The sequence below is a fragment of the Ranitomeya variabilis genome, chromosome 8 (genome assembly GCF_051348905.1).
Source record: "Ranitomeya variabilis isolate aRanVar5 chromosome 8, aRanVar5.hap1, whole genome shotgun sequence".
Taxonomy (NCBI): Eukaryota; Metazoa; Chordata; class Amphibia; order Anura; family Dendrobatidae; genus Ranitomeya; species Ranitomeya variabilis.
In genome coordinates this window covers 173,816,783-173,843,710 of record NC_135239.1, presented here as the reverse complement: position 1 = coordinate 173,843,710, position 26,928 = coordinate 173,816,783, and the positions used below count along the sequence as shown (strand labels likewise).

Sequence of the window (26,928 nt, the reverse complement as noted above, 5' to 3'; positions counted from 1 at the left end):
ATCCAATATATTGGGGGAGGGCATTAAGCTGTGGTAGCTAGGAGAGCACCTACAATAGGAAACTTAATCTCCCCTGGACTATTTCTGACCAGAACCAAATCGAGAACATGGCTTGAAGTCAATGGCTTCTACAAGTGCGGAACCACATCGTGCAGTACATGTGAACATGCACTTACAAGTAAAACCTTCACTGCCAAGAAAAATTCATCAATGTATAATATAAAGCAATTCATAAATTGTCACACGACTAATGTGGTCTATAAAATAGATTGTGAGATCTGTAATTTAACATATGTGAGTTGCACCACAAGAAAATTAAAGACGCGCATATCCGAACATTTGAGTGACACACTAAAAGGAAATAGTAATAATCGCAATATTTCCATGGTACCAAAAACTTTATAACCCACCACGCTGGAAATATATCAGCAATGAAAGTCCAAGGTATAGAACAAATAAAAAAATCACCGCGCGGTGGAGATATAAAAAGACGCCTCTTAACCAGAGAGGCATTTTGGATTTATAATCTAGAAACAAGATATCCAAATGGCCTGAATAGGAGAAATGAATTATTGTACCATTATTTGTAAATAGTTATTGTATGTATTATGCCATTTATATGTATTATGACATTTTAAAGATTTGTAATTTTTCTGTGAAATTTTGATAGGTGCAGACTCTGTAATTAATACCAGGTGATCAAATCAGCTGTGTAAGAGTAGATGGAACACCTTATAAGAACTAGAAGGTACTGTAGATGTAGGATTAAGCTGTGATAAAGATCTTAGTTGATCGAAACGCGTTGCTTATACCTTCTTTTTCGCTGCCTATGCATCCATGATGTACAAGGATTCTTTGATGACTATGAAGTTTTAACTTGGAAAATAAAGACTTTGAATTTTAAGGAGCTGGAACTACCACTTCATTCCATATATTGTATGCACTCCACTCTGCCTCGCCGCTGACACAGGCCCGCAGCATTGCACTGCTGGGGCATGTACTTCTCCCACCAAGGGCCCAAAGAATTACCCCACTTCTGCCACTGCCGGCTTCCTGAGGAAGGGACATTGCTTCCTATGACCCCGCACCACCACGGCTGGCCCCCCCAGGTATGATACCTTAAATTTAGGCTATATAAGATGGATGTACATCTATAAAAAAAACATTTTTTCCTATTTTCCTCTTCAAAATTTGTGGTGCGTCTTATGGTCTGGTGAGTCTTATAGTACGAAAAAATACTGTCATAAATATATGCCTATTTTATATCAGGATACCCTATTAAATAAAATTTTGACTGATGGTTATAGAATAGTTGATGAAAAAGGGTAATACTTTAGGAAATTTATCTTCACCCAGTTTATTTTCAGAATTCAAAAATGAAAAAAGCACTTGGTTATACCAAAAAGGTTTTTATAATTGCAGTAAAAAGTGTAAGCTATAGTAAAAAGAAGAGATGTATAGTCCTGCCAGATGGTAAGAAATATGACATAACATTTTTTTTATTAATTCTGACTCAGACCACGTTGTATAATGTGTAGAATGTACTGTTTGCAATATGTGCTATATTGGATACATAACTAGGAAATTAAAAAAACCAATATCAGAACATGTATACAACATTAACGAAAACAATAGAACATATTGAGGAGGTACTAAACATTTTATAGAAATAAAGGCAATTTGAATAGTTTAAATTGTTATGGGATCGAAAAAGTTAATTGTCCGGATAAAGGTGGAGACTGGCAAAAGAAGGTGTTATTAAGAGAAATGTAATGGATGCTTAGAATGAATACAAAACAGCTGAACAGAATGAATTTCCGAAATGACACAATGTTATTGTATTAATGGTATGTATATAGCTTACAATATAGTATAATGTATGTTACGAAATAATATGTATTATGTGTACTGATTTGCTGATTGCTATTTTAAATAGTTTCTGACAAAGCACCATATCTCTGATTAAGGGCATATAATGCCCCAAACGCGTCAGAGAGATGTCTGTGAACTGACAGATCTGGTAGCACCTGCACTTTTTCGACTGCTTTTTCTAGATTTCTGCCGGTCAGCAGTGGTCCCAAACATGGTGCAAAGCTATTCATTACTTGATGTGAGTGAGTTCAAAAATAGTTGTTTTTTTTTTACTTATCTATATATTTATGCAGCGCCCCAGAGTCCTGGTCGTTGCAGTAGCATGGTTCAGCCACTAAGGGGGGCCATGCTGCGTTCGATGGCACGGAAGGAGTTCTCTGAGCAGGTATCACAGTCACCAAGACATTTCACAGCTGGGCCTCCGGGGGGAGCTAAGGGTGCTATTCATTAGGCCACTCCCCACCATAGTGGGTAAACTGGGGGTCAGGCAGAAAGTTAGAGAGAACGCTGACAGGATTGAACGGAGCAACACCTGGTGGCAGGGGGTGTTGTGAAGGGAGAGACTGTAGGGTCTCTGCCAGGGGTGGGATCCTGGCAGAGGCTTGGCATGGAAAGAACGTAAAGGGACCGTGCCTGCTCAGCATAGCGGCGGTGCCCAAGGAAGGACTAAGAAGCGAGATAGATTGTGCTGAGTGAGAAACGAAATCAAGCGAAAGGAGATACCAGTGAGGGTTGTGCTGAAAGAGGCAGCACCTTACTGAGGCGCACTACCGGTGGCCGGAACGCCGAGGAGGTAAAGAGTTTCAAGCCATACCTCAGACCTACGGCAGGGCAGTTAGCTTGAGGCGGACTGTCTCACGCATCACCCAGGAAGGCAAAGGGGGGTACCAACAGGAGAGGGGCGCAGATAGAGTCCCGGAAGATCTCCGAGCCTCCCCGTCATACGGGTGCGTTCCTACCATAGTATCTGGAGGGACGAGGAAGATCATTGCGAATTAAGTTGTTGTGAGGGAACACGAGAAACAGACACAACAGTTGTGGGGTACTTTCCGTAAGCACAGCAGGGAAGGACTGCAACACATAGCGCTAGAAGGAAGGCACCGATTTCCACCTGCAAGGAGAGCTCTGGAAGTGCCATTGGACCGGCCGGACTTGCGCAGCCTGGTGAGCCGTATTCCGGACTGAGGACCCAGAGAGCTTCAGTAAAGAGGTAAAGAGACTGCAACCTGGTGTCCTCGTTATTTACCGCGACCTGCACCCCACAACTGCACCGCTACAACATCACTTATTGCACCGGACGTCCCCCACTGACAGACAGGGCCACGGACCGGGTCTAGCACCGTGACAACCCCAGAACTGAGACCTAGAGGCCCGGCTCCGGGTACCCCTCGGCCCTGCGGCGGTGTGGGGGCGCTCCATTTAATTGTCTAAGGGTTTTTCCGTCTGTCTGTCTGTCTGTCTGTCTGTCTTTCTGTCTGTCTGTCTGTCTGTCCTGGAAATCCCGCGTCTCTGATTGGTCGAGGCCGCCAGGCCTCGACCAATCAGCGACGGGCACAGCATGGCGACGATGATGTCATAATGGAAAACCCGCATCTCTGATTGGTCGAGGCCGCCAGGCCTCGACCAATCAGCGACGGGCACAGTATCGACGTGGATGTCATAATGGTTGCCATGGCGACGATGATGTCATAAAGGTTGCCTCGACCAATCAGCGACGGGCACAGTCTGCCGCGAATTCGCCTCGACCAATCAGCGACGGGCACAGTATCGACGTGGATGTCATAATGGTTGCCATGGCGACGATGATGTCATAAAGGTTGCCTCGACCAATCAGCGACGGGCACAGTCTGCCGCGAATTCGCCTCGACCAATCAGCGACGGGCACAGTATCGACGTGGATGTCATAATGGTTGCCATGGCGACGATGATGTCATAAAGGTTGCCTCGACCAATCAGCGACGGGCACAGTCTGCCGCGAATTCGCCTCGACCAATCAGCGACGGGCACAGCATGGCGACGATGATGTCATAAAGGTTGCCTCGACCAATCAGCGACGGGCACAGTCTGCCGCGAATTCTGGAATCATCATTGTCCATATACTACGGGGACGTGCATATTCTAGAATACCCGATGCATTAGAATCGGGCCACAGTCTAGTCTACTATATAATTGTCTAAGGGTCACTTCCGTCTGTCCTTCTGTCTGTCTGTCACGGATATTCATTGTTCGCGGCCTCTGTCTGTCCTGGAAATCCAAGTCGCTGATTGGTCGCGGCAAAACGGCCACGACCAATTAGCGACGGGCACAGTCCGGCGGCAAAATGGCCGCTCCTTACTCCCCGCAGTCAGTGCCCGCTCCATAATCCCCTCCAGTCAGCGCTCACACAGGGTTAATGGCAGCGGTAATGGACCGCATTATGCCCCGGGTAACGCACTCCGTTACCGCTGCTATTAACCCTGTGTGACCAACTTTTTACTATTGATGCTGCCTATGTGGCATCAATAGTTAAAAGATCTAATGTTAAAAATAATAAAAAAAATAAAAAATCGTTATATACTCACCGTCCGTCGGCCCCTCGGATCCAGAACAGGCCTTTCCCACTCCTCGCGACGCTCCGTTGACCGCTCCATGCATTGCGATCTCGCGAGATGATGACGTAGCGGTCTCGCGAGACCGCTACGTCATCATCTCGCGAGACCGCAATGCGCTCTTGGGACCGGAGGGCGCGAGAAGCATCGGTAACCGCTTCGCCTGGATCCGGGGCCAACGGAAGGTGAGTATAAAACTATTTTTTATTTTAATTCTTTTTTTTAACAGGGATATGATGCCCACATTGCTATATACTACGTGGGCTGTGCAATATACTATGTGGGCTGTGCAATATACTACGTGGGCTGTGCAATATACTACATGGGCTGTGCAATATACTATGTGGGCTGCTATATACTACGTGGGCTGTGCAATATACTACATGGGCTGCGCAATGTACTACGTGGGCTGTGCTATATACTTCATGGGCTGTGCTATATACTACGTGGGCTGTGCAATATACTACGTGAGCTGTGCAATATAATACGTGGGCTGTGCAATATAATACGTGGGCTGCTATATACTACGTGGGCTGTGCAATATGCTACATGGGCTGTGCAATGTACTACTTGGGCTGTGCAATATACTACGTGGGCTGTGCTATACACTACGTGGCCTGTGTTATACACTACGTGGCCTGTGTTATACACTACGTGGCCTGTGTCATACACAACGTGGGCTGTGTTATATACTACATGGGCTGTGTTATACACTACGTGGGCTGTGTTATACACTATGTGGGCTGTGTTATACACTACGTGGGCTGTGTTACATACTACGTGGGCTGTGTTATACACTGTGTGAGCTGTGTTATACACTACGTGGGCTGTGTTATATACTGCATGCGTGGGCTATTATACAGTACGTGAGCTGTGTTATATGCTACGTGGGCTGTTATAAACTAAGTGGCTGTGTTATATGCTATGTGGGCTGTTATACACTCCATGGGCTGTGCTATATTCTACGTGGCTGTGCTATATACTCTGTGGGCTGTGTTATATACTATGTGGCTGTGCTATATTCTCCGTGGGCTGTGCTATATACTACGTGGCTGTGCTATATACTACGTGGCTGTGCTATATACTACGTGGCTGTGCAATATACTATGTGGCTGTGCTATTTACTACATGGGCTGTTATATACTACATGGCCGGCCGTGAACAATCAGCGTGTATTCAATGTATTATTCTAAAATCTTCATAAATAAACTACATGCATATTCTAGAATACCCGATGCGTTAGAATCGGGCTACCATCTAGTATGTTAGAAAGGAGCCGATATGACAAACATCAAAATCGCCACATTGTGTGTCTTTTTCAGGGAAACTTGATTTCCAGCTAAGTTTTCTCCAGGAATTTATAAAATACTTATGCTCACCTACCACTCATCTGACTCTTTACCGCTCTGTCTGGTCATTGGCGATTGTTATCATTCCCAGGTCTCGTTATGACGTCACAACATGCGCAGTGACCTTGCACACGCATGCGCGGAATCGTCCAGGGCCTTATCAGAGCCACAAGTCTAGGGCTAGCGTGAATAAGCTAGGTGATTCCGTGGTAGTAATAAGAAGATGCACTGAGGACTGGATTGCAAAGCGGAGGGGTCAGACAAGTGAACGTTAAGGAGAGTAGAATTTTTTTTTAACCTTTTGATGACCCTTTATGACTGTCATTTTCCTCATTTTGCACGGAAGGAAATTACAAAAAAATCTGCATTTTGGTGAATGTGGATTTTGTAGTATTCAGTAGAATTTAATTCCATCCAAACAAATTTCCTCATCCTACAGTTGTGCTCAAAATTATACATATCCCAGCAGAATGTTTGCTTTCTTGGCCTTTTTTAGAGAATATGAATGATAACATTAAAACTTTTTATCCACTCATGGTTAGTGGTTGGGTGAAGCCATTTATTGTCAAACTACTGTGTTTTCTCTTTTTAAATCACAATGACAACCCAAAACATCCAAGTGACCCTGACTCAAAACATCAGTGATCCACCTCCGTGCTTTACAGTAAGAATGGTGTTCCTTTCATTATAGGCCTTGTTGACTTCTCTCCAAATATAATGTTTATGGTTGTGGCTAAAAAGTTCAATTTTGGTCTCATCACTCCAAATTATCTTGTTCCAGAAGTTTTTAGGCTTGTCTCTATGCTGTTTTTCTTATTGTAGGCAAGATAATTTGTGGCATCTGCGCAGTAATGACTTTCTTCTGGTGACTGAACTTTTCAACCCATTTTTCTTCAAGTGCCTCCTTATTGTGCATCTTGAAACAGCCACACCGCTAGTTTTCAGAGAGTCCAGTATTTCAGCTGATGTTATTTGTGGATTTTTCTTTGCGTCCTGAGCAATTTTCCTGGCAGTGGCCAAAATTTTTGTTTGTCTTTTTGTATCCCTTTCCTGTTTTATATAGTTCATCTACCTTTTTCCGTAGATCCGTTGACAATTCTGTTGCTTTCCCCGTGACTCACAATCCAGAAACATCAGTGGCTGGATGAAATATGCAAGAGTCTCTCTGGATCCCAGAAACTCACTCAGCTTTTATGCACACACAAGCAAACAGGTCACAGGTGAAGATGTTACCTTTAGTAGCCATTCAAACCCATTTGTGTCAACTTCTGTGCATGCTATCAGACCAAAATCACCAAGGTATGTAAACTTTTGATCTAGGTCATTTGGATGTTTTGGGTTGTCATTATGATTGAAAATAGAAAACACAGTAGATTGACAATAAATGGCTTCACCCAACCATGACCATGAGTGGAGAAAAAGTTTTGGTGTTATCATTCATATTCTCTGAAAAAAGTCCAAGAAAGCAAAAATTCTGCAGGGGTATGTAAACGTTTGAGCACAACTGTATATATAGTCATACTTTCAATTTCAACTGAAGAGTCATTTACACTTGGGAACTATTTTATACACTTCGGCCCTTACAGGGAAATATCTACTACAAATCATTTGCTACCTTGTTACAGTCAGGAGCTTATTCTTCACTTTCATTGTCCCAGTTTGTTTGCCTGATTTTTCATTTTTGTGAATGCTGTATATTTCATAATCAATACCATGAAAAAATTGTCCTAAAAGACAAACAATAAAATAGGCAAAAATATAAAAAAATAGAAATAAAATGATAAAATCTGTAATATAAAACAGATTGTAAATATTACTCAATGATGAAAGATCAATAGAAAATAAAGTATTGAAATGGCAGAAGACAATATGATTGAATTATGGTATTTACCTAACAGTCCATGGACGTCTTTAGAAAATGTATGATCATCTAAAGTGTAAAAGCCAAGAAACTTCATAGGGAGTGGATGATATTTCCGAACTTCATGCAAAATAATGAAAAATGTTGCTCCATCTCCAAATGAAAATGTCAGATTTGTTTCCATATTGATTACTAGATTAAACCTGAAGAGAATAATACATGAGATCCTTTCTGTACCTTAAAACTAAACATTTATACAGTCCATGATTATAGTGCGTTCTGCATGTTATGACTGCCTTCGGATCATTTTTTTGTTAAATGCATGTGTTTTAGCTGAAAAGCATATTTTGCAATGGGTATTTTTGTCCATTTCGGTTGTTCGGCTCCCACATCCATCGTCTATCTATCACAGTACATAGCGGAGTTAAAGAAGTATTCCCATGTCCAAGATCCTACCCTAATATGTAGTAGGTATAATAATTATATTAAAAAATAATTTGAAATGTAGTATAGTTTTTCTGATGCACTATGTCTCTGCATGTGCAGGCATTGCAGGACCTTACATATCCATGGTTATGACCACTAGCAATAGCTAGCTAACTGTGGTGCTCCTGATGAAGGAGTCTTGAACTGAAACGCGTAGAATAATAAAGCCACATGTACTAATAATTCTAGAATTCTAGTGATTCAGCATTTACCACAATTATCCCAATCTGTATCTATCTCTGTACATTACAACATGTAATACTACACTATACCAAGCAGCAGTCACTGCAGGTTAACTGGACGAACTATACATCTGACAATGAACGGAAAATCACTGGAAGATCCAGGAGCCAGGTTTGTGGTGCTGATGATTAAGCCCCTTATAAAACCACTGTTATCTATAATATATTTTAAAAAGTTCCTTACCCTTCCTTGCTTATAGACCTAGCTTTGTGCCATGTGAACATTTTCTTGTTTTTATGGTGCATAACTGTGATTTTGGCAGTGGTCACCTCGATTTTTATTTTCAGATCACTGTTTATAATTCCAAATCTTCCAAAAAACGTTCCATTTGATAAGACATTGTTGCCTCTCATCTCTTTACCAATAAGTTCTCCATTTACTGATACACCTTTAGCAGAACACAGCAAATCAAATGTCAAGATAATTCTTTAAAAAGATGCTGCATTTTTGCATTGGTTTGTGCGACAGTTTTTCAGTTAAATAGGAAGTACAGACACTTTAATTTTCATTTTTGAATTAACTTCTTAGAATCCACAGGTAAAACTGTCACTTTCTGGGTAATTGAGTATTTTCAGTTTATTTAAAAGTGATAACTGATACGGTTGCACATTTATCCTTTTTGAAAAAAATGGTCGCTGCAACTCATAGTAAAATGTCTAAAAAACCAAAAATGATCAAATCTCTACGTCCAATTTCATTTTACAATTTAAGAAAATATGTTCACACTTGATAGATACGGTAGGAATTTTAGCTTTATGACATAGTGTGCTGGGTTTCAGACAAATTCATAGACGCATGATAATACGATGTAGACATTGGGTGCACTGTATTAAATTGCGCACAGTTCACTGTTCAGAATACAGACTTTTTGTACAATCCCCATTCAATTGTTTTCCTAAATCAGACCTGGCCAAAGTGTGGCCTGCGGACCAGCCAAAGACTGGATGCAGTGGTGACCAGGGTCGGGCTGGCCTGGTGGGATACCGGGGAATTGCCTAGTGGGCCCCGATGGTGACCCATATCACACGGCCGACCCTTGCCCTGCCTCTCAATTTCACTGGTATCTGCATCCCCTGAAGATATGAGTGAATACAATGATTCAACCTGAGAGACTTAAGTCCACCATACACATTAGATTGCCGCCAGCCAAAGCGTCGTTTTGGCAGATCAACCTGCTGAAAACCTTCTCAACTGACTCTACCATACACAGGAGTGCTCGTTTGGCTGAGTGCACCTGTGTTCTCTATCAGAAAATCATTAGCTAACATGTCAGCTGGGAGAACAATACGACTGGCAGTCGGAAATCAGACATGCCATATCAACATCTCCCTGTGAAGACATTATACTGTGTGTGGTGGTACCATACTGTGTGTGTGGGAGCTGTGGAGGCATCATACTGTGTTTGGGGGGAATCAATATTGTGTGTGTGGACTGTTGGAACATCAAAGTATACTTGGGGGCTGTAGGGACATAATACTATGTGTGGCGGAGCTTTGGGGGCATAATACTGTTTTTGAGGGCATCATACTATGTGTGGGGGCATCAAACTGTTGAGGGGGCTGTGGGGACGTCATACTGTGTGTGGAGGAGCTGTTGATCAATGTACATCTACACTTATTAAATATATTTAAGGGTGAATAACAGGAGCAGCATGATTTATAAACTTTATAAAAAGCAGTCAATGATTTGGTTTTGATTAGGTACTACAGGTAAGAATTAGAGATGAGCGAATATACTCATTTCTCGAGATTTCAAGAGCACGCTCAGGGGTCCTCCGAGTATTTTTTAGTGCTCGGAGATTTAGTTTTCTTCGCCGCAGCTGGATGATTTACAGCTACTAGCCTGCTTGATTACATGTGGGGAGATTCCTTAGCAACCAGGCAACCCCCTTATGTACTCAGCCTGGCTAACAGATGTAAATCATGCAGCTGAGGAGATGAAAACTAAATCTTCGAGCACTAAAAAATACTCGGAGGACACCCGAGCATGCTCGGGAAATCTCGAGTAACGAGTGTATTCGCTCATCACTAGTAAGAATACATGTTACAGTAAGCAGTGTGGTAACATGTACTGTATTAGCAGGAGCTTCTGCTTAATTTACTAAATGCTGCTCATTATTAAGTGATAAATATTAATATTAAATAATAGGCAAAATTAAGTTCCACCGCTGGTTCCACAACAGTCAGAGTCTCGGATATGGCCCCTTGAGAAAAATAATTGCCCACTACTCTACTAAATCAGTGGACTAGGGAATTTTGCTCTTAGCCTGCAGCATGGATTGGCTGAAGTCTAAACAGTGTCGTGTTGTGGCTGCAAGTCTATCATCTACAGTTCAGAAGACAACGATATAAGATTCTAGATGTTTGGCTCCCACATTAGATGTGGTGTCCTTGGTAGCAGGACCCTGCACATTTGACACAATTTTTCAAAATTGTGGCCAAAAAAGTGCAGTACGACTGTGATGAGTTAATAAACCTTGAATAAAATATCTTTAATGATAATTGAATTTATATATGCATTACCAAGCTCTTGATCCTTAATAAGACTTAGGATCACACCAGGTTCTTCTTGGATATTAAAGCACAAAGCATCATTCTTCTGAGGAACATTTATCACAAAATGAGGGTCTGAATCAACTGTAATACACAAATGAAGAAAGAACACAAAAACAAGTAAGCATAGAAAATACTTTCTGCCAGCATGAGAGCTGCTGATTGTAAATTATGGCAAATTTGCAAGTTTGGAAAACAACTATTTGGGAAGGTTCTCATAAATGTTTGGCCACGCTAAAGATGCACTGAGTGCCTGCCTGTATGTCACGGATGTGTCAGAGGCTGCAGACAGTCGCACTGCACCTAGCTGCAGAAGGTCTCAGCGGTTGGCTTTGCAAACTCCTTCCTAGTCCTCCTGACTATAAGATGCAGTGGCAACCTCCCCCGCCTCTAGTTGACACACCTGGACTGGGTTGTATATAACTCCCAGCTTGCTGCTGGAAGTTGCGGTTGATATTTCTATTTCCAGTTGCCAGTTGCGGCTTGGAGCTATTGCTGTCAGCTATCTTCCTCCTTGGTGTTGCTGGAAGATGTCTGTGCTTCTCTCTGATTCTACTCAATCTAAGTGTTCCCCCTTGTTTGTGTGTCCCATCTATTTTTAGTGTAGTGTAGATTGACTAGCGCTCATCCTGTCCTTCGCGGTGCAGGGTTTATCGCCAGAGTGCGGTAGTAATTAGGTATCCTGCTTGGCGATAGGTGCAGAACCAATATAGGGACGATAGGGCAGACAGGATGCTGTTAGATCTGCCTAGGGGGTCACCACTTCCCCCTTCCTAGTGTTTGGTTCCCTTTCCCTTATCCCTTTTGCTATGCATTTAGCCTTTCCTACACTGTGTGCGACATTGTACTTGGATTGAATAGTCTTACCGGTGTCCCAGTGATCGAAACTACTGCAGATAGTTGGCACCTGCCCTGAGATAGTGGGCTCAGTTCCTGTGCCCGCTCCATACAATCATACCCACTTCAAGATGGATATATACATTATGGAGAGTGAAGAGGTCAATTAACACAATCTCTCAGATCTCGTTCACACAAGTAGTAAAGATGGACTTTAATGTCAGCTTTAGATTACCTCTGTATATTAAACTGTATCACTTTATTAGATCTTGTTCATATGAGAAGTAAAAGTAGATTCCAGAGTGGTCACTGCCTTAGAAACCAATATTATCCAATATTAGACATGCACAATTGTAAAGGAAATGGTGAAACACTCATCAAAATTAACATATGACCCATTCGTAGGATTTGTCAACAGCACAATATCTACAGGTGGGGAAAGCAATGCTAGAAGGAAGCTGCATTAGTACATGAGAGCTAGTAAACGTAGCAGCATAGTAAACCCACGTCAATCATATGTTAAAGAGAGGGACATGACCACATGAGCAAAATGTGAAATCATAGTAGGAGCATATCATAAATTATATATCAAGGTGGCTGAGAACAAATAAATATTGCAGTCTGAAGCTTAGTGCAACTTAAAGGGAACCTGCTGTGTCCCCAATCGCTATTAACCTGCTGATAAAGGTTTCATCTGCAATTATGCTGTCCGGCCACCTTACTGAAAGAGAGGCTACCGGGAGAAAAAAAAACCTTTTTTTACCCTATGGAGCCACAGGCTTTCAGATGTAAAAGCGTACCCAGAAAGGCTACATTCACACAGTGAGCCCCGAAACTTTGATTTACAGGTGGCTCTGTGGTGCACCTGTGTGAGCTGTCAATCAAAGTGCTGGGGTGAGCTTACAGCTGCCGCCCACTGTGTATAAAGTGGTGACTGTAACCGCTGAAGGCACGCCTCTATGACTGAAAGCCAGCGGCTCTCAGGAGAAATATTGTTTACTTGCTTACAGGAGCTACTGTACACTTTAAGTAAGGCAACTGCATTGGAACACTATTAACCTTCAGATTAATGTTTGGGGACATGACCGGTTCCCTGTAAAGGGATTGTCTTGTCTAGGACTAAACTACTGTGTGCACATGTTGTGGATTTTTCGCGTTTTTTTCACTATAAAAATGCATAAAAAATGCATACATTATGCATCCCATCATTTAGAATACATTCCGCAATTTTTGTGCACATGATGCGTTTTTTCCACACAAAAAACGCATTGTGCACATGATGCCTTTTTTCCACACAAAAAACGCATTGCGGTAAAAAACGCAGCATGTTCATTAATTTTGCAGTTTTTTCGCGTTTTTCCCGCTATTTAATGTATTGGGAAGCTCCGGCAAAAAAAACGAGTCAAAAAAACATCAAAAACGCGCAAAAATGAGTCAAAAACGCGCAAAAAATGCATGCAGATTTCTTGCAGAAAATGTCCGATTTTGCTCAGGAAATTTTTGCAAGAAATCCTGAATGTGTGCACATAGCCTGAAGGAAAGGTCATCAGTATGAAATCGGTGAGGATGGACACCTGGCACCCTGACTGATCTGCTGAAATTTGCTCCCTTAGAAGCCTGAAATAAGTAAAGTATTGGGTGTTACACAGCAGCTGCCGCTGATAATTAATGATCCTTATCTCCCAATTGAATGGTAGAAGTACAGCAATACTTGGCAGCAGTCACTAAGCAATGGCGGGAGCGTCTCTGTTCTGCCCCATACATGTCTTATATCTGGCCTTTGGGGCAAGTAACAGTTGATCGATGTAGGTACAAGGTGTCGGACCCTTAGGGTATGTGTCCACGTTCAGGATTGCATCAGGATTTGGTCAGGATTTTTCATCAGTATTTGTAAGCCAAAACCAGGAGTGGAACAATTAGAGGAAAAGTATAATAGAAACATATGCACCACTTCTGCATTTATCACCCACTCCTGGTTTTGGCTGGAGTCACACATGGCGTAAGACAATACGCCACGTATTATACGTCCGTAATACGGCTGTAATACGGAGAAATGTTCCCAAAATAGTGATCCGTAGTCAGGGTGTTTCAGCGTATTTTGCGCATGGCATCCTCCGTATGTAATCCGTATGGCATCCGTACTGCGAGATTTTCGCGCAGGCTTGCAAAACCGACATCTAATGGATTTATGTGCTCAAATGTTAGGGAAAACATATATACAGTATATATATATATATATATATATATATATATGTCATTGAGACACATATATATATATTCTGTATTTATATTTCATTCAGCGCGATATCTGTGAACAGCCGGTAATTCAATTGCCGGCTTCTCATTTCTCCTGCACAAACCCGACATGATATGAGACATGGTTACATACAGTAAACCATCTCATATCCCCCTTTTTTTGCATATTCCACACTACTAATGTTAGTAGTGTGTATGTGCAAAATTTCAGCGCTGTAGCTGCTGAAATAAAGGGTTAAATGGCGGAAAAAATTGGCGTGGGCTCCCGCGCAATTTTCTCCACCAGAATGGTAAAGCCAGTGACTGAGGGCAAATATTAATAGCCAGGAGAGGGTCCATGGTTATTGGCTCCCCCGTGGCTAAAAACATCTGCCCCCAGCCACCCCAGAAAAGGCACATCTGGAAGATGCGCCTATTCTGGCACTTGGCCACTCTCTTCCCACTCCCTGTAGCGGTGGGATATGGGGTAATGAAGGGTTAATGCCACCTTGCTATTGTAAGGTGACATTAAGCCAGATTAATAATGGAGAGGCGTCAATTATGACACCTATCCATTATTAATCCAATTGTAGGAAAGGGTTAAAAAATACACACACACATTATTGAAAAGGATTTTAATGAAATAAACACAGCGGTTGTTGTAATAATTTATTGTTCTCGCAATCCATTTCCAGGCCCTCGCTTGGCAAAATAATAAACGCACAAGATACATACCTTCTGATGTCAGATCACGTCCCACGAAGTAATCCATCTGAAGGGGTTAACTAATATTACAGGCAGGAGCCCTGCAAATGCAGCTGTGCTCCGTGCCTGTAATCCCCGGGTGCTGAAAGGAAAGCTGGATCTGTACTTACATTGAGTCGCGGTGAGGCGCCCTCTGGTGGATGTTCTCATGAACTGCAGCCTGGGAACTTTTTCCCACGATCCAGGTCATATGAGGACATCCACCAGGGGGCGCATCACCGCGACTGAAGGAAATGTAGGTCAATGACCTACATTTCATTCATTCGCCGGGGAATTACAAGCACGAGCACACCGCTGCATTAGCAGGGCTCGTGCCTGTAATATTAGTTAACCCCTTCAGATGGATTACTTCGTGGGACGTGATCTGACATCAGAAGGTATGTATATTGTGCGTTTATTATTTTGCCAAGCGAGGGTCTGCAAATGGATTGCGAGAACAATAAATTATTACAACAACCGCTGTGTTTATTTCATTAAAATCCTTTTTAATCATGTGTGTGTGTTTTTTAACCCTTTCCTCCAATTGGATTAATAATGGATAGGTGTCATAATTGACGCCTCTCCATTATTAATCTGGCTTAATGTCACCTTACAATAGCAAGGTGACATTAACCCTTCATTACCCCATATCCCACCGCTACAGGGAGTGGGAAGAGAGTGGCCAAGTGCCAGAATAGGCGCATCTTCCAGATGTGCCTTTTCTGGGGTGGCTGGGGGCAGATGTTTTTAGCCACGGGGGGGCCAATAACCATGGACCCTCTCCTGGCTATTAATATCTGCCGTCAGTCACTGGCTTTACCACTCTGGCGGAGAAAATTGCACGGGAGCCCACGCCAATTTTTTCCGCCATTTAACCCTTTATTTTAGCAGCTACAGTGCACAAATTTTGCACATACACACTACTAACATTAGTAGTGTGGAATATGCAAAAAAAATGGGGATATGAGATGGTTTACTGTACGTAAACCATGTCTCATATCATGTCGGGTTTGTGAAGGAGAAGGAAAAAGCCGGCAATTGAATTACCGACTTTTCAATAACACCGCTGCGTATTTCTCGCAAGTCACACTGCAGGTCCGTGTGGAATCCGTATTTTTCTCGCCCCCATAGACTTTCATTGGCGTATTATTTGCGCAATACGCTGACAAACGCAGCATGCTGCGATTTTGTACGGCCGTAGAAAGCCGTATAATACTGAACCGTAATATACGGCTAATAGGAGCAGCCCCATTGAGAAGCATTGTGCCGTATGTAATGCGAGTTTTACGTACGTAGTTTTTGCGCTCTTACGTACGTAAAACACGCATGTGTGACCCCGGCCTTTGGCTTACAAATACTGATGAAGAATCCTGACCAAATCCTGATGCAATCCTGAACGTGGACACATACCCTTACCGATCTCTTGTTGATGACCAATCCTACAGATAGATCATCAGTAGTTCAGTCCATGACAATCCCTTTAATCAGTAACATATGAAAAATAAATTCTGTGAAAGGTATCCACATAGCCTTTAGATCTAAAGAATATCTTACCCCAAATTCGTGACCTCATGGCAAAAATATTGTGCCCTGTTAAAAGAGTGATAGAACCGTTGGTTTATTATGATGGTTTGATGGCATATGACTTACATATATTCTATTGTTGCATTTATCTATTCTGCTTCAGCTTGTCTATCAATCTTGTAAACCGCATGACAAGTTATATTCCATGCAACTGAAATATTCTCATGGTGATCTGCTGTGAAGACACTGTGCTTGAACTGCGGTGACCTCATCGCTTGCATTTTCCCACAGTTCAGAGGCCATCCCAGTTCAGCATGGCTGGGAGCGCAGCCTCGGTGACGTCACTGAAGCTGCGCTCCCAGCAGCTCATTCACCAGTGGTTTTCAGCTGGGACGGTCGCATCTTGGCAGCGTCCTGGTTGAAAAACGAATTATCCCCCAGACATGGATTACAGCGTGGGACACAACGACAGACAGGTATGGTATATTGTTGCTTTTTTATTTTACTTTTATTACAGGATATCGAGGGCTTCGCTGGAATTAGGTGAAGTCATAAGTATGGTTTAATTAAGAATATTAAAGGAGTCTGTGTCTTTCTTTCAATTACAGGAGTGGGGTTAGTAATGATTAGTGGTTAGTGTGATTTTTTTCTCGCACCCATTAACTTCTATTGCGGGATGCGATCCAAAATTTTGATTACAATCACAGCATGCTGCGACTTTTTTCCAGCCCGATCGTGATCTGATCCGAGCTGGAAAAAATAACCCAGATGAGCACAGAATCATAGATTAGCATTGGCCCAAAGTCAATCCGATTATTTTTCGCATTGAATTCGTCCGATTTCATCGCAAGAGGGCATGAGCCCTTACCGAAAAATCCTTGTAGATGGGACTCTTGAGATAAAACTTGTTCTGCAAACAACAGAATAAAAGTTGGTAGGGTAATATTATGTTACAAAAAATTGCTAGTGCCTCTTGTAGACAATAATCACACCTTAAAATTGATATTTTATTATAAAGTCATGTCATAGTTTTTCCATATTTGCAGACAATAAGGCCCCATTCACATGGCAGTTTTTTTCACGTACAAGAAAAAGTTATTTTGGTCAGAGTTTTATCCGAGTGTCATCAGTTTTTTGCGCATGTGAAAACAAAAATATAAAAAGTTTCTCTATTCTTTTCTTGTCTAACTGCCCATGAAAATCAGACTGCACGCAGATGCCATCCGAGTGCAGTCTGATTTTTTCCAGGGACCCATAGATTAGCATTGCCAATTTTTGATCCAATAATTGAATCAAAATCAGACATGTTTCTGTGATTTTATGCGGACCGAGGAAGAAGACTTGAAATGTGCAATTTCCATTTGTGACAGATCAAAATTGGACGTTTTCATTTTATTTCTTTGCAGACACTGACATTTGATTAACCCTGTAGACTATAATGGGCCCATGTTCTAGCCGTGAAAAACATGAATAGATGCCATACATGAAACAGACATCAGAATGAAGACTAAACCCCAAACTGCAACAAACAAAAATTTGTTTACAATTTTTTCTGTTGCTTTACGTAAATTTTTGTTACCTTCCACAAATTTGTCAGCAATTAATGTTTCTTCTTCCCCATGTGTTTCCTCTGGTTTAGTAACTACCATTGAAGTTAACGGAGTCACAAATTTGAACTTCAGGGAAAGCTCAAGCGCCTGCGCTGTCAGGTTCACTTTTTCTGATGGGTCAGCCAGAAGTCTTAGAGGAAGGAAACTGAGTTTAGAGACTGACATGTAACAAGCTTTACATCGTCTATAACTAATACAAAAGAAACTTCTTAGTAAAGATCTTTTTCACACATTTTAATGCATTATGGAAAATAAAAATGTGCTCTGTCGTTCTGTACTTATTCTATATAGCCTATGTATAAAGTGAATAAGGGGCATACCAATACTTGTAAGAATAGGTTAAGAATTTCAGCTTTAGGGTCCCTTTCCACTTGCGAGAGAAAAAACGATCCATAATCTGGACCAAAAATACGGATGTAACGTCTGCGATTGTCATGCGAGTGTCATGCAAGTGCAATGCGATTTTTAATCGCATCATCCATTTTTTGTAATCGCATCATCCGTATGACATCCGTATTACTGTCCGATTTGTACGCACCGGTGTCCTTTGAAAAGCCGGCAAATCAGTGCTGTGTACAGTAAAATCACACTGACAGGTTAGAATAGAGAAGATATATACACATAGAATAGGTATATATACATATATATGTCAGTGAGACACCTATATATGTATATTTATATTTAATGCAGCGCTAGATAGCATAAAAGCCGCTAATTCAATTGCCGGCTTTTGCTGTCTCCTTCCCAAACCCGACAGGATATGAGACATGATTACATACAGTAAACCATCTCATATCCCTTTTTTTTTTTATATTCCACACTCCTAATGTTAGTAGTGTGTATGTGCAAAATTTGGGCGCGGTAGCTGCTAAAATAAAGGGTTAAATGGCGGAAAAAATTGGCGTGGGCTCCCGCGCAATTTTCTCCGCCAGAGTGGTAAAGCCAGTGACTGAGGGCAGATATTAATAGCCAGGAGAGGGTCCATGGTTATTGGCCCCCCCCTGGCTACAAACATCTGCCTCCAGCCACCCCAGAAAAGGCACATCTGGAAGATGCACCTATTCTGGCACTTGGCCACTCTCTTCCCACTCCCGTGTAGCGGTGGGATATGGGGTAATGAAGGGTTAATGTCACCTTGCTATTGTAAGGTGACATTAAGCCAGGTTAATAATGGAGAGGCGTCAATTATGACACCTATCCATTATTAATCCAATTGTATGAAATGTTTAAAAAAAACACACACAATATTGCAAAGTATTTTAATGAAATAAACACACAGGTTGTTGTAATATTTTATTGCTCTCTCAATCCACCTGAAGACCATCGTTCTGTAACAAATTAAAAATAATAAACCAACAATATACATACCTTCCGTAGATCTGTAACGTCCCACGATGTAAATCCATCTGAAGGGGTTAAAATATTTTACAGGCAGGAGCTCTGCTATAATGCAGCTGTGCTCCTGCCTGTAAACCCCGGCGAATGAAGGTAATGTAGGTCAATGACCTGTAGTTACCTTCATTCGCGGTGATGCGCCCTCTGCTGGATGTCTGTTGTGAACTCTGTTTTCGGGCTCCCTCTTGTGGTCACAGGTGGTATTGCGTGAGTTTTATTTTTGGGCTCCCCCTGGTGGCTTTGTTTGTTATCTTGCGGGTCTGTGGCTGGATCAGCTGCCTCGTTATTCTCTAGGGAGGTTCCTATTTAGCTCTGCTTCACCTCCACTTGTTGCCGGCTGTCGATGTATTCAGTGCTATTCTGATTACTCCTGACTATCTTGGTTTTCTGTCTCTTCATGAGAAGCTAAGTTCTGTTTGATTATTTTTTGCTCATCTGTCTGCAATATGATTTCTGTTTATGATGAGTTTAGTCCAGCTTGCTAATATGTGATTTCTTGCTGCTGGTAAGCTCTGGGGTACGGAGTTGCTTCCCCCGCACCGTTAGTTGGTGCGGGGGCTCGAGCATTCTCTGCGTGGATATTTTGAATAGGGTTTTTCATTGACCGCACAGTTCTCTTCCTATTTTCTGCTATCTAGTGTTAGTGGGCCTCATTTGCTAAATCTATTTCATCTCTGCGTATGTGCTTTCCCCTTAACTCACCGTTAATATTTGTGGGGGGCTTTTCTATATCTTTGGGGGTAATTTCTCTGAGGCAAGTGAGGACTTACTTTCTCTCTAGGAATAGTCAGTTTCTCAGGCCGTGACGAGACGTCTAGGATTTCCAGGTAACGTTCCACGGCTACTTATAGTTGTTTGCGGATAGGATCAGGTTGCGGTCAATTCAGTTACCACTTCCCCAGAGCTAGTTGTCGGTTCAGTTTCTTAGCTAGTCAGATTTGCGATCCTTGCCACTAGGATCATAACAGATGTCCTCATGAACTGGAGCCTGGGAAACGTTCCCACGCTCGAGTTCATATGAGGACATCCAGCAGAGGGCGCCTCACCGCAACTCAAGGTAACTACAGGTCACTCTGCATTTCATTCATTCGCCGGGGTTTTTACACACAGGAGCACAATTGCATTAGCACAGCTCCTGGGTGTAAAATGATTTAACCCCTTCAGATGGATTTACTTCGTGGGACTGACGGAACGACGGAAGGTATGGGATATTGTTTATTTTTTATTTTTACTTTGTTACAGAACGAGGGTCTTCAGCTGGATTAAGAGAATAATAAAATATTACAACAACCTGTGTCTTTATTTCATTAAAGGACTTTGTAATAATGTGTGTGTGTTTTCTTAACCATTTCGTACTATTGGATTAATAATGGATAGGTGTCATAATTAACGCCTCTCCATTATTAATCTGGCTTAATGTCACCTTACAATAGCAAGGTGACATTAACCCTTCATTACCCCATATCCCACCGCTACACGGGAGTGGGAAGAGAGTGGCCAAGTGCCAGAATAGGCGCATCTTCCAGATGTGCCTTTTCTGGGGTGGCTGGAGGCAGATGTTTTTAGCCAGGGGGGCCAATAACCATGGACCCTCTCTAGGCTATTAATATCTGCCCTCAGTCACTGGCTTTACCACCCTGGCGGAGAAAATTGCGCGGGAGCCCACGCCAATTTTTTCCGTCATTTAACCCTTTATTTTACAAGCTACAGCGCCTAAGTTTTGCACATACACACTACTAACATTAGTAGTGTGGAATATGCAAAAAAATAAGGGATATGAGATGGTTTACTGTATGTAAACCATGTCTCATATCATGTTGGGTTTGGGAAGGAGAGAGCAAAAGCCGGCAATTGAATTAGCGGCTTTTTTGCTCTCTAGCACTGCATTAAATATAAATATACATATATAGGTGTCTCACTGACATATATATATGTATATATACCTATTCTATGTGTATATATCTACTCTATTCTAACCTGTCAGTGTGATTTTACTGTACACTGCGCTGAATTACCGGCTTTTCAAAGGACACCGGTGCGTAAAAATCGGACAGAACTCGCATGGTGCGAGTGCTGTGCGATTTTTTTCTCGCGCCCATTGACTTGCATTGGCGAGTCTCGTCCGAGAATCGCAGCAATACGCAGCATGCTGCGATTTTTTTCTCAGCCGACCCAGATTTTTCTCAGTCCGATTTCGGCTGAGAAGAAAATCGCAAATGAAAAGACACCTATATATAACATTGGTCCGAGTGCAATCCGATTTTTTATCGGATTGCACTCGTCCGTTTTCCTCGCAAGTGGAAAGGGGCCCTTAGGCATATCCCAGCATGTTGTTCTAGTCAATAACACCATGATGACTACCATTCATCCCTGTACATACCGTTTCTCCAAGAGCTGCTGTATGGTGAGATATGCCCAGAGCCTCTCTGTAAAGTCTCCAAAGATGTATTTCTGCTGCTCGCTCACATCATCTTTCTCTCGTAGTAGCACGTTTTCAGCGTATTTTAAAGATGCATCTGCCTACACAACAACTTTACGTTACACCTGAACAAAATCTAAAATTCTGCAGATATAGAAAGTCTAGGCATAAAACCAATAAGGCGGGCACCGCAAAAAAGTGTATCTAGGACATAATAACACTGGGTGCAACTTAGGCGCTAAAAATTGTGCACGAGAAAAAGGAGAAAAGAAAAGTAGCGCAAATGATAGCGCACACACAGTATAATCATAAATAATACAGCTATTAGACAACAATTGCCAGAGGACCAATACATATTAAAAAGTCTTCCTCTGACGAAGCTGCGACACGCGTTGGGCTTGGTGGCCATATGTGATCCTCCCTACTGGTAAACGTCTTTGTATTTTATTGATTTTCAAATGACTTTCAGGATGAGCAATGCATTCTTCGACTCTAGTTTGCACGCTTTTTTTGTATTGAACCTTGACTAATCTATTGTGTGCATCTATCCAGCACAATTCATTATCACATGCATACATGCACTCCATTGGGCATGTCATTTATAATTATTTTGTTGCTGGACTTTTTTTTTTTTGCATGGGGCATTTCTCTATATGAAAAAATATTATGGTGACAATCTGTTCATACACAGCTCTGGCAAAAATTAAGAGACCATCACCTCAAAACCCTGTCATGGGCAGCCCAATCTCCAGACCTGAACCCCATTGAAAACCTCTGGAATGTAATCAAGAGGATGATGGATAGTCATAAGACATCAAACAAAGAAGAACGACTTACATTTTTGCGCCAGAAGCAGTGTGAAAGACTGGTGGAAAGCATGCCAAGTCGCATGAAAGCTGGGATTAAAAATCATGGTTATTCCACAAAATATTGATTTCTGAACTCTTCCCGAGTTAAAACATTAGTATTGTTGTTTCTAAATGATCATAAACTTGTTTTCTTTTCAGAAAAAAATACAAAATTTATTGCTTGGAAATTCGGAGACATGTTGTCAGAAGTTTATAGAATAAAAGAACAATTTACATTTTACTCAAAAACATACCTACAGTATATAGAGAAAAATCAGACAAACTGAACATTTTGCAGTGGTCTCTTAATTTTTGCCAGAGCTGTATATGCTACAGTGGTATTGTAGTGCACCAGCGCAAACAGCCACTTAAAGGGAATTTGTCACCAGGTTTTTGCTACCTCATTTGATAGCAGCATAATGTAGAAAGAAAGATCCTGATTCCAGCAGTATATCACTTAGTTTACTGGGTGCATCAGTTGTGACACAATCAGAGGTCTTATATGTAGCGTGTAGACGAGCTCAGAAAGCTAATCCTGCCCACACCAGGCTCTCTGTCTACATTGTAAATTGATAGTAAGCTGCTTATCAAAGGAGGGGGCGTGGTTGGACCACTGAAAACACCTGTACCAGTACTGGAAGTGGTGATCTCATGGTGATAAAACCTTAATTGTAAGTAAACAACAGCACACAGCCTGGTAAGTGACATATCTCTCAATTCAGTGTGTCAGCCCCTATCTCCTGCTAACTTCAGATTGCATATCAAAACCTGCTGACAAACTCCATTTAATCACTTTGTATTGATGCCATCTGCAATTGCTTGGTACCTTGAATCAATATTCGTTTAAAGTTTGCCACATCTGTATACAACAATACATATTAGTATGCATAGAAAGCACTTTCCCTGCCAATAGTATGATGGGAAAGTCTATAGGGGTACAGCATTTTTCTATTTTCCCTTCTACATCTACTGTCAAGGAAGTGGCATCAGCACCTGTCCAGAGCGATAAAGAGATGAGTTTGTCATTGGTTTCTGCAGTCTGCATAGGCAGTAACCAAGATGTCAAGTTTTATATGATTCAATACTGCATTCATTTTTATCAAGAGCTACTTATACATTTTTACACTATTTGTAACCCTAACTATGGCTAGGATTAGGTTTAAGGTTTGGGCTAGGGATAGGACTATTGTTAGGCATAGGTTTAGGGCTAGGGTTAGGTTTAGAATGTGGGGATAGGGTTATGCAAAGAAATAGAGTTATGGGTTAGTGCAATTAAATAGTTACATAAAAAATAACAATTTATAACTTTATTTTTACAATTTTTTATGGGATTGAAGCAAATATCACAAAAAAACTAGAGGGTCAAAGGTAAAATAATATAATTATGTTAATATATTCTTAAAAGACAATACACGTGTTTGAGGCCTGAGAGGGGTTCAAAACCAGATAGGTGTAAGGGACTCGAGGCAGGGTCGCAGAGGACATGCTGGCGATCCATGCTATGCCAATGTGCCTCGCTCATATTTTTACTTATATAGATGAGCAGCACATGTAAATGCAAACTACGCTCATCATGACGCTGAATGCTCTTCCTTGAGGAAGTCATTAGACCATCTTCTAAGTAAGTTGTCCACAATGTTGAAAGCATGGATTAAGGACAAAGCAGAATGCGCAATGGAAGCTCCAGTCACCAATGTTCTGCTCTTCGAAAGCAAAGCCTGAAGGCTCCCATACATGTTACATTTCAGCTGGATCATCTGGCAATCTAATCTCCCAAGTCTCCCCCGCTAGATAATGTCGGGGAGGATAAGAGTTGGGCAGTTTTAATTTAAATGCCAACCCTTCTTGTTGTCCACTTTCACCATTGGAAACACAAAAAAACACTCAGCTTAGATTATTATTATTATTATTATTTATTATTATAGCGCCATTTATTCCATGGTGCTTAACATGTGAGGAGGGGTATACATAATAAAAACAAGTACAATAATCTTAAACAATACAAGTCACAACTGGTACAGGAGGAGAGAGGACCCTGCCCGCGAGGGCTCACAATCTACAAGAGATGAACATTTATACGTACGACAGAGTTCTACTAAATGACTACTGACAGAGAAAGTAACATATCTTATAGCACTCACAGAACACCATCTGTACTTACCCCTTCAGCCTTTACATCCACAGTAAATGAGTTTATGTCGTTATCTGTTACACGTCCGGCAACGACAATTTCACTCCCTTCAAAGTAATGTCTGAAGTTGTTCTCGGTGAGGTCAGCGATTGCGTTCTCCGGATACTGCATTGCTATGTTAATCAGTGTTGGGTTTGCAATTTCCGTGTAGAAACCCTGCCATGTGAGAGCAAAATGTCACTTATGGAAATCTTCAGAATAATTTTAATGCGTCAGTTAAGGTAGACCACAAATTGGCCAAAACCCGATTATGGGGTTTTGGTTCAGGGGAGGCGTAACTTCTCAGTGAGCCCCTAACCAGGTAACCTTGATTACAACTACGATGGCAGATCCTAATAGTGGGTATAGATGAACCACAACAGATGACTATGCTGTTACTGAAAATATCTATACAATGATCAACACTGATATTCCCGCCTTATGGTGACATGTAAGAAATTCCAGTACAGTTACAGATAGTGACTTACAGCTGATGTTCTTTCTGATGGAATCGTTCATTTTTCCAGTCTTTTCCATCTGGCCCAGACCGACATGACAACTTCTTCCAGCCAGGACTCGTCTACAGAAATTACAACAAAGACACGTGACTTCTTACATTTCCTGCACCATACCCATCTATTCCCAACCTGCAAAGTAATTATCCTGCTGATATCCTAATGCTGTGCCCCTATTACTGTCCCTATCAGTGCACCTGCTGTGTGGTTCTCTATAGCCTCTAGATGGTAAAACAACCCTCTAGAATATATTAATGCCATGTGCAAGCACGCTAAAAATAAAAGTGCCCACATTTTGTCCTCTAAAAAATAATAATGTCCTCTGTGTGCCCCATTGACAGTCACAATAACTTGAGTGTGCCTATAACAATAAGGGCCCACATTACATTTAATAATGTCCTGAGTCTCACCCTGTACAGCTCCCCTCTACACAATATGAAGCTCTCCTATGCATAGTGTAATGATCCCTGCACTATATAGTACCCACACACAGGATACTGACCCCTTAGTAACCCTCAAACTGTTTCATGGCTCCAACACTGTATAATGACCTCCATACTGCTCAAAGACCCCAGATTAGTTCCCAGTATGATAGCCCCCTCATAGTATGATTGACTGTCACTGAAATCTCCACATCGTATGATGGCCCCCTAAATAGCCTCCATATAGTATAATGCACTCCCCATAGGTCTCCATACAGTATAATGCACTCCACATAGGCATCTATACAGTATAATGCACTCTCCATAGGCCTCCATATAGAATGCACTACCCATACAAACCCATACAGTATAATGCACTCCCTATGGTCCTCCATACAGTTTAATGCATACCATAGTCCTCCATATAGTATAATGCACCGCCCATAGACCTCTATATACTATAATGCACCCCATTGTTCTCAATGTAGTATAAAGCACTCCCCATAGGCCACCATATAGTATAATGCTCTCACCATACATCTCCATATAGTATAAAGCACCCCATAGGCCTCCATACAGTATAATTCACTACCTATAGGCCTTCATACAGTGTAATGCACTCTCCATAGTCCTTAATATAGTATAATACATTCCCCATAAGCCTCTATATAGTATAATTCACTCATAATAGTCCTCCATATACTATAATGCATCCCATAGTCCTCAATATAGCATAATGCATTCCACATAAGCCTCCATATAGTATAATGCACTCCCCATAGGCCTCTACATAGTATAATACACTCCCCACAGGCCTTTATATTGTATAATGCACTCCCCATAAACCCCTGTGTAGTATAATGCACTCACCATAGTCCTCCATATAGTATAATGCATCCCATAGTCCTCAATATAGTATAATGCAGTCCACATAAGCCTTCATATAGTATAATGCACTTCCCACAGGAACCCATACAGTATAATGCATTTCTCATAGGCCTCCATATAGCATAATGCACTCCCCACTGGCTTCTATATGGTATAATAAACTCCCCATAGTCCGTCATACAGTATAATGTACCCCCATAGGCCTCTCTATAGTATATAGAACTCCAAATAATAAAAAAACAATGCTCACTTCTCCTCCTCGTTCCCCCGTTCCTCTGGTCTCTGCAGTGAGAGCTCTGAGTGCCCGCACATCTCAGCACAGTGGGCGCCATGTAGTGATGTCATCGCGCCCGATGTGCTGAGATGTCAG

The 26,928-nt window shown here is 41.7% G+C and overlaps 1 protein-coding gene across 2 annotated transcripts in view; it reads right to left on the bottom strand.

The window, feature by feature from the left end:
- Positions 1-26,928, bottom strand: part of LOC143788194 (inter-alpha-trypsin inhibitor heavy chain H3-like) — a 69,762-nt gene that overhangs the window by 15,498 nt on the left and 27,336 nt on the right. The window contains exons 13-21 of one of the 2 annotated variants that reach the window (XM_077277634.1): positions 24,725-24,910; positions 21,677-21,816; positions 17,871-18,031; positions 17,160-17,201; positions 16,322-16,357; positions 10,922-11,035; positions 8,583-8,787; positions 7,701-7,873; positions 7,425-7,536 (exon numbers count right to left, since the gene is read on the bottom strand). In XM_077277634.1, coding sequence (XP_077133749.1) covers positions 7,425-7,536; positions 7,701-7,873; positions 8,583-8,787; positions 10,922-11,035; positions 16,322-16,357; positions 17,160-17,201; positions 17,871-18,031; positions 21,677-21,816; positions 24,725-24,910 — 1,169 coding nt within the window. The remainder of the gene's footprint in view (positions 1-7,424; positions 7,537-7,700; positions 7,874-8,582; positions 8,788-10,921; positions 11,036-16,321; positions 16,358-17,159; positions 17,202-17,870; positions 18,032-21,676; positions 21,817-24,724; positions 24,911-26,928) is intronic. The other variant, XM_077277635.1, reaches the window with a different exon arrangement.